At 36.8% G+C, this 18,359-nt stretch overlaps 1 protein-coding gene across 8 annotated transcripts in view; it reads left to right on the top strand.

Moving 5' to 3' along the window:
- Positions 1-192: 192 nt before the first annotated feature.
- Positions 193-18,359, top strand: part of LOC149065008 (uncharacterized) — a 112,426-nt gene continuing 94,259 nt past the window's right edge. For 5 of the 8 annotated variants that reach the window (XR_016195664.1, XR_016195668.1, XR_016195663.1 and 2 more), the window contains exon 1: positions 241-320. Coding sequence is in view for 1 of the 8 variants with exons in the window: in XM_089254347.1 (XP_089110473.1) it covers positions 302-320 (19 nt within the window). In the remaining 7 variants the exon portion in view is untranslated. Of the gene's footprint in view, positions 321-18,359 lie in introns of all 8 variants that reach the window. The other 3 variants (XM_089254347.1, XR_016195665.1, XR_016195662.1) reach the window with 3 other exon arrangements.

The following is an 18,359-nucleotide window of genomic DNA, read 5'->3' as shown; positions in this document are numbered from 1 at the left end:
TCCCGGGCCGCAGGGCTGAAACCTTGTCAGCCCACCCCTTGTGGGGGCCATGACCATTAGTCGATAACGGGTCATATGGTTACCAAAGTTTCTTGTTACTTTGTCTTTTTTTTTTTTTGATAAAATATGGTCAATTTCATACCGTGTCACATGATCGTTTTCAAATGACTGTATTTGGCAACAAGTCTCGTCGGCTTGTGATTGATCAGTTTCTCCGTGACGTAGCGTAACGAATTGGAGGGACAACAAAAAACTTTTGTCACTGATCAAGTTAGGAAGTTAGCAAAGTTTTGTGAGAAGCATGGACCTTGTTGAGATAGGTAAGCCACATGCTGAATTGGTTCGCTGTATGTTCGTCTGTTTATGTTTTGATTATTATCGCGGGAGGGTGTTGGCGCTCCATTCGTTTAATATTAGTAATTTTATCGAGTGTCCTCACGTGCGCGTCATCCATCCTATTAAGACCTGGCGGTTTACCTCTGTTACAGTCTCTGTAACTGGAAGCCGCTTGAAAGGTTGAACTCTTAATGCAGCTTTGCTGTAAGTAATCAATATCTCGTGAGAGGAATATCTGGGACGATTAACCAGCTCTTGATAGGGAGTAATCACTTTTGGCTATCTCTAGGCGATTTTTTTTCTTTGGCAAGAAAAATGGAAGACCCGAAAGCATGACGAGAAGTCGCCAAGAGTAAAACGAGGTCGTGCTTTCGGATGTCTCTTGCCAATGTCGAAAAATCGCCAAAACGGGGGCAACTATAGTATAATCCCCCTTTTTTTTCTTTCTTCTGTTGGCGCTTTATTTCTGATTTGTTTTCTTGCTTTGGCATTTTTTTTACCGCTATCTTCTTTGGTTTGTATAGGTTGCCATTTATTTTTCATAAAACTGTTGAAAAACAAACTTTCAAACCTTAGTCTAAATGTTCAACTGCTGAAATGGGTGGAGGCCGGCCTTCCTTATTAACCGTAGCCAGTTTGTCTCTTCTTGTCAAGTCTGGCACACCTCAGGGCTCGGTCCTCTCACAGAATCTCTCCAACACAACCTTAAAATTATTTCCGAATGGTGCTCAACTTCTCAAAAACTGTTATTATGAAAGTTACCTGTAAAAGAATTTCCTACAACTTCCCTTATTCAAAAACAACTTTTTGATCTCTGAGGTTTCCCATTATAAATACCTAAGCATTATAAAATCTCTTCCAATCTCCGCTGGAACCTTCAAGTTGATTATATCTTTAATAAATGTCTCCTAAAACTCTTTTTCCTTCGCCGTAACCTGAAATACTCCACCCGTCACTTGTGTTACCCGACATATTCTCCCTGCCCTCTCCTACGCCTGTAAAGCCTGGGATCCCCACACCCAAACCAACATAGACAAATTGAATCTATCTAAAATAAGTCCACTCGTTTCATTTTTAACTGTTGGTCTTCATCTGTCTCCATAACGGAACTCAAGTGCCAACTCAATATCCAACCGCTCTCTTCTCTTCGACTTATTTCTCGTTTAACTTTTCTTTACAAAATCCTCAAGGGCCTTTTAATATTGACACTTCCAATATTCTAATCAAACCTTCTCGTTTCTTTCTAAGACTCAATCATTCCCAAAAACTACAGCCTATCTTTGTCTCTTCGGATTGTCACAAATTTAGCTTTTTCCCAAGAACTATTATTGGTGGGAACAAATTGCACCACAGTTTCCGAATTCTCTTGTACCATCATTCGTCATTTTCGGAACAGCTTCGGTATATGGGACAGGTTGGCGATTTTCGACAACTTCTTTTTTTGGCACCAAATATGTCCGACGACCCCATCAGAAGTCGCCAAGGCCGTTAGACACATTAAGAGCGCCGAAAAAAAAAATAGCCAGCATAGAAAACAATATGAAAAATATCATGAAACACAAGAGAAACGGAAACATAAATAAGAGCTGAATTGAGCGAGTATAAAAATGCTAAAACCAACAAGCATAATTACAATAAAAAAATAATTATAAATGAAAACCTGGACTCTTTCCGGGAATCCGGGTTCTTATAAATAAACAACGGTCCTGCATGTTGTATAAATAAATATATTCTATGTATTATAAATTAAAACCCGGACTCTCTTTTCGGGAATCCGGGTTCTTTTAAATAAAATAATAACGATGCCTGCATGTAGAAAAGAATAAATACTGGAAAATATTAAAGGTACAACCTGAGGGAAAATATATCCAAAATAATCCCAATTAATCCGACACACACACTACATCATATATACGGAAGGAAGAGAAAATATGAACTATTCCAACGGTTTTTCAAAACGCCGTGGCTATAAGGTGACGTCATTTGGAAGAAAAAAAGAGAGAGAATAGAATAAAAAAAAGAGAAAACCAGTTTGAAAATGGCAGTAAAACCCGTTTGAAAGACGCGCTGGATGCTAAGAACACGGAAAAACAACAGTCAGCGCCACCGACTGGCAGAATTCTGGAACAATGACAACCCAGCAGAACAACAACAAACCAGAGCGCGCCAACGATGGTGACTTATCGCCGGAAAAAAAGTCGCCAGCTTGGCGTGTCCCCTATATCGAAGCTGTTCCCAACTAGATTCCTTTCCGGGAATCCGGGTTCTTATAAATAAACAACGGTCCTGCATGTTGTATAAATAAATATATTCTATGTATTATAAATTAAAACCCGGACTCTCTTTTCGGGAATCCGGGTTCTTTTAAATAAAATAATAACGATGCCTGCATGTAGAAAAGAATAAATATTGGAAAATATTAAAGGTACAACCTGAGGGAAAATATATCCAAAATAATCCCAATTAATCCGACACACACACTACATCATATATACGGAAGGAAGAGAAAATATGAACTATTCCAACGGTTTTTCAAAACGCCGCGGCTATAAGGTGACGTCATTTGGAAGAAAAAAAGAGAGAATAGAATAAAAAAAAGAGAAAACCAGTTTGAAAATGGCAGTAAAACCCGTTTGAAAGACGCGCTGGATGCTAAGAACACGGAAAAACAACAGTCAGCGCCACCGACTGACAGAATTCTGGAACAACGACAACCCAGCAGAACAACAAACCAGAGCGCGCCAACGATGGTGACTTATCGCCGGAAAAAAAGTCGCCAGCTTGGCGTGTCCCCTATATCGAAGCTGTTCCCAACTAGATTTGTCACCCAGGGTAAGTGCGCACTTTGGCGCCCCCTTGTAATGTTAGAATAAAATTTGCTCCCCCTCTGGTCCAGTGCCTGGGGCACGAGTCCTGCTTGCTTCCCCCCCCCCCCGCAGTTGTGGCCCTGCTTCCATGTGTGTAAAATCCCTATTTTATTTGACCAACATTAAAATAGGGATTTTATTCCCTATGCTTTAACTTTTATGGGGAGAAAATCCCTTGCCCCCTTTCTTAGAATTGTTTGTCCTGGCAATTAAGTCCTTAAATCGGCGGGTTGTATTCCCTGTAGTAAGAGGCCAGTCTGTTGAAGTGGACCACCTTGTACTTCGAGGATGGCCTTTTCTGGATCCGAGCTACAACGTTGTTCAGTCTCTTCATGACTCTGCAGGATCCTTCCCATGATGTGTGGAGTTTAGTGCACAGTCCTTTCCGTCGCATCGGGTTCCACAGCCAGACGAGGTCTCCTTCCTTGAAGTCATGAGACGTGGCCGTTGCATTGGAGCCGATGTTGATCTTGTGTTTGGCGATTCGATGCATGTCCTCGAGGCGCTCCTCGAGTCCCTGGATGTATTCTTCCTGTGGAAGAGCAGCATCTATCGGTCACTGAAACATCAGATCACCTGGCTGGCGAAGGCCTTCTCTCATTAGCGATGGCGAGTATACAGTGCTCTTGTAGGCGGTCCTCAGTAACGGTCCCAGGATGTTTGGCGCGATTCTTTCCAATGGCGTTTCGACGTGGTGGTGAAGGCAGTCTCTGGTGCGTCTCGGATGTCCTTTGTGGGCGGCGCAGGCGTCACAATTCTTGCACCACTCTTCCACGGAGGTCCTTGATTTGTCCCAACAGAATCGTTCAGACCTTCTGGAGAGTTAATCGTGCCAAAATATCCACTGGTTGGGCTTTCGTGCAATTCTTTCATGTGACTCCTTGGCAGGACGAGTTGCCACCAGAACGTCTTTCCATCCTCTGACTCCCATTTGCAGTACAGCACGTCATCTCATCTCCAGAGAGTCCCATAGCACCCAGTATCTCTTGGTCACTGGACTGGAAAAGGCACTGTTTTGCCATGTTGGTTTACTCCCGGTGGATTCTTTCAAGTCCATTATCGGCTGTATGTCAAGATCTTCTAGCTGGGCCTTCCTGGTGTTCTTGTCGCTCCAAGAATTGTCACTTGAGACGTTATCTGTCTCACTACAGGGTTCTCCGCTCCTCACTTCTCTTCTGCCTTGAGGTGATGGTGACACGTCCGTAGACCTGACCCTCTCATTAGTGTGTCGGCATGTCCATGTGCTTTTTCTTTACGATGCTGTATTATCTTCTTGATGCCACCTGACTCTCGTGAGAGAACAGTTTTGGTCCTGCCATTGGTCTTCTCTGCATCGGTGATGCACTCTTTTTCAGCTTCTGGAATGTCCAACACTTTCCTTGGAGGTACTTCGTTATGACCACATCCGAATAGGGCCATACGTTCCTTCGGCGTGTGCAGCTGGTCATTCCTCATGTTCAAGGAAAATCTGTGTTTCCTCAAGAAGTCCACTCCGATGATGCACGGATATCTTATGTCTGCCTTGAAGACAGTGTGTCGATAGGTGACCGTGGCCAACTTCACTGAGACTTTCAATTTTCCCGCGCACAGTCATTTTCTGTCCCGTGACTGTCTGCAGCATCAGCGATGGTGGTACGTAGATAAGTCGTTGTTGGAATTTTCAAGCCAGGTCCGTCCTGACGATGCTCAGGTTGGCTCCAGTGTCTGACCATCCTAAACGGCAGTCCATGAATCTTGCCTCTTACGTGGAGTCTGTGGTCTCCTCCGTGCAGCTACGAGACGTGGTAGTTGGCATAGCGCATCTTCTGTACCGGTAGCTGCTACTGAGCATGCGCTCCTCAGGTGGCCTTTTTTGTGGCATTTCCAGCTTCCCAACCCTGGCATTTTTCAGGAGATCTTTCACCATCTTCTTTCACAGCTGCGCTCGTGGCCTGTATCTTTTCTTCAATGCCTGATTTCATCTGGCCCATCAAAGACATCAGTTGGTTCAGCTGTTTTCGCATTTCATCCATGTCCATTCTTCTCATCTTCATGCAAGTCTTGAATTGTCCTCCTAATGACACCAAATTGTTCTGGATAATTTTCTACAAGACTTCGAGATTGCGAAACAAGAAGCGGTTCGATGGACAGACAGATTTATTTACAGAACAGCAGTTTACACGTATTTACAGGCTAATCAGAGAGCTAACAACTTTCTCGCAAAGTTTAATCACAACTGACTTTTTATAGAGTCTCTCTCTCTATTCTGGAATCTGGCATCCCTTATTCTCATTCTTCCTACTATTTATAGGTCTGTCGAAGCTTCGAGAAAAGGAACATTCTACAAATTTCTATTTCATAGTACCAGGTTTATGGCGCCACTGTCTGGATGGACATAACCTTCTAAAAGCTTCTGTACAACCCTTCACCAGTTCTTCGCCAATCACATTCCTTTGCGTAATACCATTTCTGAAAGCCATCAAATAAATTGCGGCATCTATCGTTTATAGATCGTAATAATATTTTGGTAATTCCTATAGTTTGTTTCAGGTTAACTTTGCAGCGAAGAGAAAGGTAGAGAGTGTATTCCTTCGCCGCAAAATATAGTTCCCATACATCGGAGGTTTCTGATGATCATTTATATAGAATATTTCAAATTTTTTTATGATTTCAAAAAAGATACTGAAAAAATACCGTTTTGAACCAATGTATATTCGTTTAAAATTTTTAAATTATAAAAAATATTGGTTACCATTATCAAAAATCCATGGCGAGCTCGAGAACATTTTGGCGCAATTTCCAAGAAATTTTCCCCGTCAATATCACTGTCCTCCTTTTTTTTAGGTTGCAAAATAGGTAAAATTTTTCATTCAGTTTTGCATGTAGTTATAGGCCTACACACCCAGACGAATATTCAGTCAGTTTTTTTTCCTCCCGAAAATAGCCTCCAACGAATTCAGATATTCACTCATAGATTACAGGAAGTGTCCCTCTTTCATGACAGCGCCGATACCGTTGTGAGAGGCTTTCTTTATGGGTGTAGGTTACAGTTCCAGGGCCCCCCCTTTTTTTAAATTATCTATTTCTTGCCGTGTTCGTAGGATAGGGGTGGTTTCTGAATTCCAATAGCCGATAGCGGAGGGTGTTGACATAAGTAATGTCTCTTTTGCACTTACACCAACGCCATCTTCTCCCCCCACAGCAGAGGCTGTTCCTCCAGATGCCCCTTCAGTGTCTCTCCAGATAAATATAAATAAGCAAGAGAGAGAGAGAGACCCACAATGGTTTAGGCTTGCAGTGCATTTTTTCTTTCTGTGACAGTTGTATCTTTCTTTTCCCAGAGATAGACACTCAAAAACGTTCTCCGTTCTTTTTGGCAATAATGCATAAAGCACGTTATTGAAAAGAAGAATTTTGGATTGCAGATGGCCTGATGGAACACATGTTAGAGCAACAACAATTAATAAGTAATAGAGAATCCGGTAGTTCTACAACTTCAAGTGAGGATTCCATAGAATGAAAATCCGTAAATAATGACTAAAACTGTAGTGATAACAAGTGGCATCAACGTATATGCGTTCGGGTGGGTAAGCGACGGAAATTTCGGCAAGAAAAGAGAGTAAAAGAATTCTAAATTTTTCCGTATCATTTTTATTATTGTTATTTGGGGCTATTCCCAAATTCAAACGTGAAAACCGGGTTAATAGGAGTTACTAAGATGCTTTTCAATAAAAAAAAATATTTTTTTTTTCAAAAACCGCATTTTAATTTCTGAAAGTATCGATGATGGTTTTTTTTTCATTAGCTAATTGTTACTAACTGACTGCAATTTTTTCTACAAGCATTACGTTGCATGTAAAAAATATTTTTTTCTGCGAGATTGGCGAGAATCAGCCATACCTTACCGAGGCAGCGCATCGATACATAGCTTAAGAGGCTTTCGTTGTCATAGCAACGAGTGATGCGGTTCCCTCGTAGCTTCCTCTTCACTGCAAAGTTAACCTGAAACGGACTATAGTGGTGTATACTCAGAGCTGTCCGAAGAATATCACGAGCCACTTTTTTTTCCGTGAGGCCATACCTGGCAAATTCAATTGCTTACTCCTGAAATTATTTCTAATTTTTTGGGATGTAAAATTCTCGAGAATAATCTTCCTTGAGTCCTTAGTATTTTACTATTCCTTAGTACTATTATAAGTAACTTGAGAATAATCTTATAAATTCTTGATGAGAATCTTTTGTTAAATTTATAATATAGTTATCATAGCTGCCAAGTCTCCCAGATTTATACTCTATCTCCCGGACTACCAAAAGGTTCTTATTTTTCCAGAATTTCACCCGTGATTGTATAAAAATCCCTACATTCAGGGAAAAAATTATTCCCCAAGAATTTACCCCCAAAAAAAACAATTAACGTAAGCAATTGCTTACGTTAAATCATTGGAAAGGCAGTAGAAAGCTATCAATGTCTCGGCGAAGTTCATCAATCCCATCCCAACCAGTGGTGGATCCAGGCAGGGGGTGATGGGGGTGCGATCGCGCCCCCAAGAGCCTTCAAGCAAACATAATTTTCCGGTTACATCATTTTTTTCTTTATATTAATCCTTAATTTTTTTTTGTTCTCAAATTTCCTTTCGCTGAAATTTGTGCACCATAGAAAGTGTGACCTTGAGCTTTCTTATGGTGATCTTAAGAGAATGAAAGAAGCCATAGCCGGCCTCTTGAGCCCTGCTTCAGAAAGTGGGCTTATGAACATAGCCTCTCTATAATATCTGAATATAGGTTTCGGCCCAATCCAATAATTTGAAGCACTATATAAAATTGATTGTATGGTATCGGATGTTCTGTGGGAATTAAATTTAGCCAGGAGAGGAATCTTTTCGGACAAAAAATCTTAAAATTAATATTGTGCACTTGATAATGATAATAAATTATTATTTAAAAAATGCAAATCGCTCCATTGTGCATTGTGCTCCATTGTGTAAGCGTTTGTTATTTAACGCATCTGTGGCAGAAAAACATGTTTTTTAATAGGTTTTAGACAACCATAGTGTGCACAAAATTAAAAGAGAAATTTGTTATTTTAAATTGTGCTATCAGAATTTTATTATGCAACTTTTTTACTCTTAAAATTTTCTTAATTAAGGAATACCAATGAGTACACACATATTTTATTGAAATATGCGCTAATTATTTGTTGTTATCGAAACCAGTCTGTACTTATTTCTATAACTTCTCAATGTTATATTTTAATACTTATAAAATATTTTCATATTTTATCTGCACTTCCTACTCGCATAAGCCCGATTTACCATTCAGTATTTTGTGTTTCCCATGTTTTGTATTTCCTGATTCATATTTCCAAAACTCGTGCTAAGGTGATTCCCAAATTAAAGTTTTTATCCTTTATGAGTTTATTTTTACGAACGAGAAATTTATGTTTAAAGATTGAGAGTGATGTTAATGTTCTTTAGTCGGAAGCACATTTATGGTTTTGTTCTCTCACTCTGTAGGCCAGTATTTCGGTTATTCACATGCTTACTTAGGCTCTAAGTCACTCATGTGCTTGCAAACTCTCTAGGTCACTCTTTTGGTCACTCACTGACCTATTCACTTGCTGTCTGGGCAGAGGTGGATTTATTGAGGGTTATACAAATTTCACCGCCCTTCTTCCATTCTAATTTTCTTGGCCACTCACTCCTCAAATTTGCTGAATCTCTGAACTGGAATACAGCCCACTAAGCCTCTCTGTAAATAGGACACTGTCTTCAGTGGCGGGACATGCACATTAAAAGAGAGGATAAAAGTTTGGTGTGTTATAATCTTATAATATTTTCTTTGAATTTCTAAAATCATTCACAGAAAGATTAATTGTCTAGAACGTGAGTAATTGGAAGAAGAATGCCCAATGTTCCCTAAACAAATAGCCAAGTCTTCAAAAGCCCCAGTCCCACGATTCTTGGTATGCGACGCAGGGTAAGATAATTAAAGTAAAAGATAATAAAAAGTCTCTGTTGGACATAAATGACTAAAACCACAGCTGGCGCGTTTGTTCCGAAGAAGTGCGGGATTTCCTTCATGCTGGCTATGTTTTTTGCGGTTTATGTCCAACAAAGACTTTATTATCTTACTTTAATAACCTTACCTTGCATTGCATGCCAAGAATCGTAGGACTGGGGCTAAAGTGTATTCGTGAACACCAAAAGTTGCTGAAGTGAGGGGATCTTGGCCGTGGACGCTTGAGTTTTCAGCAGTGGTTTCCAACCTTTTCTGTGCATTCGCAAAGCAGATCAAGGGTAAAGACTAAACAAGGTGCTAAGTGAAACGAGCAGAGACCACAGAAGGCTTACCTGAGGGTTCTTCATGGATGGAAACAAAGCTGCTTTGGTCAGGTCCAGTGCTGGGTGGCAAGTACTGAGCTAATATGAATAGAATATGAGCCAAGCAGAGTCCCTCATGAATGGGCTAGCAAATAAATGGATTACCGAACGAGACAAGCTGAGCCCACAGAGGGGCCCACTTATGGGTCCCTCACTGATGTAAATGAAGCTCGTTTGGCCAGTCTCAGCGGTGACATACAAAATCTGATTCCTATGAAAAACTATGAACAAAACTATCCTGTGCTGTATTGAAACCAAAACTGTCTTACATAAATTTTTCACAAACACAGTGCAACCCATTACGGGTAAGGGATTGCCATTGTGTGTGTGCAGTACATACTTAATTGATAACTGCTTTGTTTTTGTGTGTCAAGGTTTGGATAAATTTTTTTTCTTCAAATATTCAAGGATCGTCTCTATTAAACGAGGTTTCTGGAATCTGAGGTAGTCCGAATTGGTTTCTTCCGGTTGACAGAGATCCTTCTTTTATCATATTGTTTTACGCAATTGTTATCAAAACATCGCTAAGACAAACATTTAATACTTTCACAGGGATCATAAAATTACACTAATAAGGAAAATATCTACCTACCTTGATATGAAAAGTTGAAAAAAATATTTATCGAATACATACAGAAAGAGAGATGTGTATATTGCTTTGTCCGGTTAACTGTCTGCCTTAATTTTTACCAAGCAAAGGAGAAGGAAGTAGGATTCTAGGAAAATTTTAAAATATTAATTCTTCATATGCTTTTGACATTTTGCTCTCTTTTCATCTGCAAAGTATTCATTTATTTGTATAATTATACTTGATACTGTTAATAAAAAAATTTTAGCTGGTAATATGCATCAGAATTAACGTGATCTTCACGTATTCCCAAGATATCTTTATGATCTGTCCAAGGAATTTATTAGTGTTAGTAGACATCCACGGCCGAGCCGGGATTTGAACCCAGACCTACCCAGTCTGAGGTTAGCTCCCTAACCACTCGACTGCAGGCAGTTAAGGAGGCCTTGCAACGTTTAAAATATAGCACATTAATCAGTCTGTCCCCCAAACGTTTTAGGTATTTTTGGCGAGGGTAGTCGGAACAAACGTCCAAATTTATTACCAAAAACAGCATTAATTGTAACATTAGTGGTTACAAGCAATTACTTAAATAAGTGTATTGCTTATTGAAAAAAATATATAATTTTTATTAATATAAATTTCAATTTAGTTTTAGTTTTTAGTTTATATTAAAAATTTAAAGTTTTAAATAATTTAAAGTTTTAAATAATTCTAATTTTCAATTAATTTTAATTTTCAATTTTCAATTAATTTTTTAATAATACCAATTTTTATATTTTAAGCATGTTTAGCATCTGCGGACACTGGGTTGCGCCTCACTGATCGAAACCTTCACTGTAAAAAGCCCCCCAACAGATCACACTAGATCCGCACCTGCCCCCAACTTTATTAAATCACTCTTATCGCTGCACTTTTTTCACAATTTTTTTTTATTACATTATATGGCATCATAATATATATACGGGGTGATTATAAAAAAAACTATCCCGACACATGGGCCCCTAACTATCATACCATTCACAGAAACTGAATGAAATTTTGGCATAAGGTATTTTGAGGTATGCGCTCAAGAATGATATGGAAAACAACAGTGTCACTCTAACAGTTGCGGTTACAGTGAGAAAATTTCTAAAATATAAAATGGCAACACCAAGTTTTTTGTATTGGAATGCGATCTCCATACTGAAAAACATTAAATAGCGTTGGAATGGCACCTGTAGCATGAAAATCCCTGGAGCTAGGCAAGGAAAAAGTAAAAAGGACTTTGCCGTGCACCAGAGCATTAATGTTTGTTTCATTCGTCACACCGTTTCTTCGGCTGAGATCCCAGTCTGATTAGTACTCCACAAGGTCATGTGGAAAATTTGTGAAACACAATAAAATGCTTTATTTTATGCGGCTTCTCTGCCCTTATTGGTTGTCCTCACTTTTAGCCTATCTACCGCCGGTGATTTTCATGCCACAGTTGCCGTTCGAACGCTATTTAGGGTTTTTCACAATGGAGATCACATTCCAATACAAAAAACTTGGTATTGCTATTTGATATTTTCGAAATTTTCTCACTGTAACCGTAACTGTTAGAGTGACACTGTTGTTTTCCATATCATTCTTGAGTGCATACATCAAAATACCTTATGCCAAAATTTCATTCAGTTTCTGTGAATGGTATGATAGTTAGGGGCCCATAGGTCGGTATAGTTTTTTTATAATCATCCTGTACTTTGTATTACTATGTTTGTACTATGGGTTTGTTTGTAATCTCAGTGAGATGATTACAAATTACTTGAAAAATGCAAGTGAAAGAAAGTTTGTTTCTATGCTAACTAAGTTTTTGAACAATGGTTTCACATTGCTACTAACAAAATTTTGATGCTTGGAAAAACCTATTATTGCCAGGACATTTTTACTTATGAAGCTCCATAGAAGAGTACCATAGCATTATAGTCACAGTAAGAAAGAAAAATACAGGTGTTAAGCCGTTATATGGCTTACATAGTTTTCTTACAGGTTTATGTTCTTTCTAAAATTTGGTTCTAATTAATATATATATGTACCATATATACTCGTGTATAAGCCGACACCCCCCACTTGAGGACCATCAAAACTGCAATAAATTGAAAACCTGTGTATAAGCTGACCCCAAAATATCCATGCATTTTAGAGAAAAAAAATTCTTATATTTTCACGTAAAATGAATAGCTTGCGGAAATTTACAATCAAAAATGATTAAAACTTTTTAATCCATTTCTTCTGAGTCTCCAAGCTCATCGTAATCCATCAGATCATCATAGGGGGTGCATCATCTTTGTTTTTATCCGCATCTAGGCTGTCATCGCCATTGTCACTTTCAAACATTATATAATATTCAGTTCCGTCCATCGCATTGCTAATGCAACACTTTTTGAAGGATCAGATGATAATTCCTGCGGAAACAGAATTCCACGCCTCATGTACCCATTGGCACACCAGGCCAATGTCAGGTTTCTTCAAGGCACCACTTTTTTGTAATTTCTTTATCATCGGAACTTATCCATTCAATCCACAAATTCCTCAGTCTTTGAGAGGCTTATTGATGCTCACATCTAAAGGCTGTACAATCGACGTTAGCCCACCTGGTATCAAAGCCAATGATGTGTTAGATTTCTTTGCTTCGGCTTTGACATTATCAGTTCTGTGGGGTTTGAACATATCCCATACCAATAATGCTGGTTTCTCGAACACTGCTACAAAACAGACTACTGATTGCGGAGGGGGGGGGGGGTCGATATTTTCTCATCAAAAGCTGGCCTGAGTATAAGCTGACCCACCCCCATTTGAGGAACAAACTTTTCCACAAAAAAACAAAAAGCTTATACACGAGTATATATGGTATTTCTATGGGAAACTGTACCCTGACTTACACAGTTGTCGCCAATCCGATTTCCACCTACCACATAACTTCAGAGTATTACTGTGCTTTGTCTATTTTAGAAATAATTGGTTTACTTTGGCCACATTTTGCTATTTTCATTGTAAATACAATTGTGTGAACGGTAAATTATTAAATATTTTAAATGCTTTTTTAAAATGTAATTTGTGCTCCTTCTTTGATAAAATTTATAAACATGGGCCTATATATCATGTTAGTATGATGCTTAAACCACAGTTTGAGAGTTTCAAACAATGTTTTTGTATTAAATTTTTTCTGACATGATGCTAGGGGAAAAAAAAATGTATGAAGTATATCAATTTTGAGATGCTTGGAAAAAACCCATTATTGCCAGGACATGTTTTGCTGCAGTTTTTTCCAGCGATCGCAAAAACTCACCAACTTAGAAATTTATTAATTCTTATAATAAAGTTCAGCAAGTCTTATTTGCATTTTTAAAAATAAACAAATGCACAGTAATGCCTCACTTTTGTAATGCATCAATTTTTGCAACTTGGCAAAAACCTATTTTTGCCGGGATGGTTTTTACCACCTATGGCACAAACTTGCCAACTCTGTTACTGAGCACAAAAACATGCCAAACGCTGGACACACACACACAAGCAAACTGTTAAGTATCACAAACAGAAATCTGGCATAGTTCCCCCATATTCATGTGTGAAAATATGTGGCAGTTAGTGACATCAGAGTGGTGGACCATCAGGGAGGAACAGTAAAATCATTCCACCAGGAAATCTATTTGCAAATATTCATATGATTAGTTAATCAGAAGATACTATTGAAAGAGCTGTTTTTCAGAATTGGAAAATCAACCAGAACAGAATCTATACAAATACAATGTCACAACAGGCAAAATGCCCAACGAGGTGGCTGAGAAAAAGATGCCCATAACAAGTATGGATGCTATATATTACTAAAATACAGCAACACAGTTGAAAATGCAATAAAAGAAATTATGAACAATATATATATATACATATATACATGACAAAATATGAATTGATGATAATATTAATATTATTAATTTATATACATTGATTTTTTATTAGTCTAATTTAGTCATATTTGTTTTAGATTTATTATATGTGTTAAATTTCATGTGATAAATTCTCAGTGTTAATGGGTTAGGGGTTTGGACAGGACATGTGGGAAAAACTGTAAAAGTGTCTGAAACTGTCTTATTAGTGTTATGTGGAAACCTTTGGATTTTTTTTTCCATACTACCATATTAAAGAAAAAATACTAGCAGAAAATAAAACTAACTAAATGAAAAATATTTCAAAAAGCTGTCATTTGGTTTTTTTTGTAAGTTAATTGTTTCACCAAATTTATGGTTTCAGGCTGGAAATCTGATAGTAAATTAATATCATATATAACTGTTTTAATAAACACTTTTTCAATTTTTTAGTTTGCTGTAAATGTTATTTCTACTTCACATCTTATTTTTCATGTATGATTATGAAGCAGGTACTGTATCTAGGGCAGTGCTTGTCCAAAACCCTGCAGAATCTTTCCAAACATTTATCTTTAAAAAATACATTATATTGAAGGTACCAAATATGCAATCACAGTTATAATCATTGCATTATTGTGAAACTAAACATAAATACTTTTTATTAGATACCAATATAATGATGTGAATAAATATCAATGCAGTTTAATGCAAATTGTTTAAATTTTCAAGTGAACTTTATATTTTACCTTCTCAATTTTCAAAAACTAATTATAAATAAAGGAAAATATCCAAAGAAAATGAGGCCAATATGTAGCACTTACACATGACTAACAGAACACAATTTCACAAACACTGCTTACGCCTACATGATGGTAAAAGACTTCAAGACCCAAAATTTTTGTTAAATTTAAATTGTTGCTCTTATGAGGCTAGAAGCTAATACAGTCAAACCACGTTAGTGCGTCACCCGGTTAACACGTCACTCCGCTTAACGGGTCACGTTTTGGAAGTCCCAATTGTCCTCAGGCAGGAATTGGCACAGCTATGGCTCACTCCGTTTAATGAGTCACTCCGCTTACTAAGTCATATTTTTGCTCTCCCAAGAGAGACTCATTAACGAGGTTCGACTGTATTTCACCGAATAAATTCAAGCTATATTCATAATTCTATCATATAGGGGGCAACAGCAGTAAGAAAACACTGAAAGAAGGCTTGCTAAAAGACTGTGTTTAACATATTGTTTTTTTATTTTCGTGTCCCCCCCCCCCCAAGTTATGCATCAATTAAAAGAATATTTTCAAATTTTGTTATCTTTGAAATCATCTTGGCACAGATAAGGCAGCTAAATTAGTTATGTGCTATCAAATGTTAAAAGGCGCAGCTGCGCTTGATTATTGATGTTCGATTATTATGTAAGTTTAATTTCATTCTGTAGTCATATCTATTGATTTTTTCTCATTTTCATGTGACAAATTTCTATCCCATTCTTATATCTTTCATGTTTCCATAATTCTAATATCTAACCTCAAGAGAGTTCAGTTTTCAATTGTTTGATAACCTGATATCAGTCATATAACCCTTTACACATACTGTTTTGAATTTCAAAATTTGATTATATTTAATGTAATGTTTGACATGAATGTCGCTCTCCACTTGTTAATACAAGATATACAGAGAAAAAAAAAAAAAATTAACATCTAAAATAATAAATATCTTCACAACATCCAGTCTTCTGTATATCTTGTAATGTAATGTTAATAATGTGATATAATTTATAATATAAAGTTTATTATTTGATTATAGAAGTTAGCTCTTCATCAAATTGCAAAGTTTTTCACTTATAGTTATAAATAGGTGGTTTTGGACAGGAGGGTAAAAATCACAGTATTTACCGTGGTTTTTACCGTACTGTCTAAAACCTTGCCAACCCTGGTTTCTTTGCAAGATATCTCTACTAGTAGACAATGAAAGTGAAATAACCTTAATCATAAACTAGAAAATTTTTTCCTTTTTCAATGTACCTTTGGATTGAACATCTTTTTAGAAACCAATTATTTGATTCACAGGGATTGGGGAGAATGATTGGTGGGGGGGGGGGGGGCGGGCGGCAAACTTTAATTTTTTCAAAAGGGTACCACTTTCACTCAAAGGACCCAGATTTTGACAATCCGGTCCCGAGACCCAGGTAAATCAGAGTACAGTGGCATCTCTGGTGTATATTTGACATATTTAGTATATACAGTGAACGTGAGATAATGAGGGAGATAATTCAGCGAGCTTTTATTTTAAAAATACCTTAAATCCAACATGTGGTCATCCCATTGAGAACAACCTATCCTGCAAAAATATGAAGGAATGGCATATGCTTGAACAACAAATGTTGGCATTTGATTAGCATGCCAGTTGCTAAGTGACTACATCATGGATATTTCATTTCCAATACACCAATATCCTCGTGTGAGGAGTTCTGTTGAAATATTCGTGTTTGTATTCTGGATACGCAGTCTCTTATCAGTTGCCAGACTTTAGTATCGCTATGTGAGGAGGCCCCATATCTGTTCTGATTAAAACTATCAGTTAGTATGCAAAAAATTGATTGAAATGGAGCTATAAAATTTAAAACCTGAAAGAAATATAAACCCGAAACGAAATATTCCGACAAGATAATGTGAATGTAACATTTTGAAAAAACAGTATATACAATACAACTTGTAAACAAACTGAAAAAAGTTTTAAAATAGACTATTCAATATTCAAACATGTACTTTCTATACAAACATGTGGTGAAAACAGTTCAATTACCCTTATGGGCACCATGACCTCGGGTTGCAACTCCATGCATAATGTATAAAAGTTTTTTGTTCCGCTTACCTTTTTTTCCCATTTCTTCACAGCACAGTAATAATCCACATTATAAATCAGAATAATTCGAAGGACATCCACGATAACAGATGGTACCAGGGTATGAAAAGTTCATGATTTAAAAATATAAATAAAATCAGATTTTTTTTCATTTAAATTATATGACTGCTTACTTATCAAAAATGAAATCTTGTCAATCATTAGGAATACATATTTTCATATCACCAGGGTTACCAGATATCAGTGTTGGGTGTCTTCTGAGACAGTGCAAGAAACTGAAAAAAACCAGAAGAAACTGCATTAATTATCACGCGTTTGGTTAAAGTATGCATAATTAATGCTTGTTATTTCACCTCATTGGTTGTGAAATGATATCAGATATGTTTTAAAAACAATTTTTTAACATTTAATTATAAATATCTCACCAAGGTGTGCAATATTTAATTTTCCAGTAAAGCACACATATTGAAACAAATTATTTCAATTACCGCTCAAAATATTAATCTGAGTATAAAAAATATAACTTATTAAGAGCAAAGAGGAATTCCAATTGAGAGAGAAGACGAATTCGATCTGAACATCTGTAAAAAGAGATTCAGAGAAAGAGCTCATACTGATACAGAGGTAGCTCTCTAACATTGTTCAAAAAAAGTTAGAAGGAAATTCTACACATATGTTATACTGACTATGACCTTACTTTAACACAAAAAATTCAATGTCTAAAATCATGTCTAGGAAAAATAAACTAGTAACGATTAACATATTTTTGTTCATGTATTCAATTATGTAAAATTTCAACCAAATTTAAATTTTTTTTAAATATACAGAATTAATTAAGTATACAGAATTTTTATAACAATCTATTTTTAAAGTACTTATATCATTAAAAAATGGACATGTTCTTAATTTTGCATAATAGTACCATTTTCCAAGCCAGTACGGATATAATGAAGTTTTTATATAACGAACAAATTCACTGTTTTTTTTTTTGGATTCATTATAAGCAGGTATAAACAAATAACTTCCAACTTTATAAACAAATCTTGGCTGGACGATTGTTAAGCATCTGTAACCCTTTGTTCACCTTACTGTCTGAACGTTCTCTAAATTTAAAAAAGTTCATTCACCTTTGAACACAAAGCAGCGTTATAGTGGAGAAATATGAAAAATTGACCTATTAAGAAAATTTTTATCAGGACTGAGAAGCACAACAGACAGACTTTAAATTTCTATCTTTGGAGAAAAGAATCGCTTCTTCAACACTTCCACATTTAAATAAAACTTGCCAGTGTTTTTTCAGGGAAAAATAAACACTTTTTTTCCGAACCCATAAAGAATATTTTGTTTCCATTTATGCTGTTTCAAAAGAATTACACTGCCATGTACAAGATGGCAATATTTTGGTTTCCATAAACATGCTGAAAATTTCATGGATTTTTGAAAATTGAAAACGTAATATTTTTTGTGCTGTTCAAATGCT

This window comes from Pholcus phalangioides, unplaced genomic scaffold (genome assembly GCF_987345545.1).
Source record: "Pholcus phalangioides strain wild (caught in Gottingen) unplaced genomic scaffold, Ppha-v1.0 ptg000041l_1, whole genome shotgun sequence".
Lineage (NCBI taxonomy): Eukaryota > Metazoa > Arthropoda > Arachnida > Araneae > Pholcidae > Pholcus > Pholcus phalangioides.
This window is presented reverse-complemented; position numbering and strand designations above follow the sequence as displayed.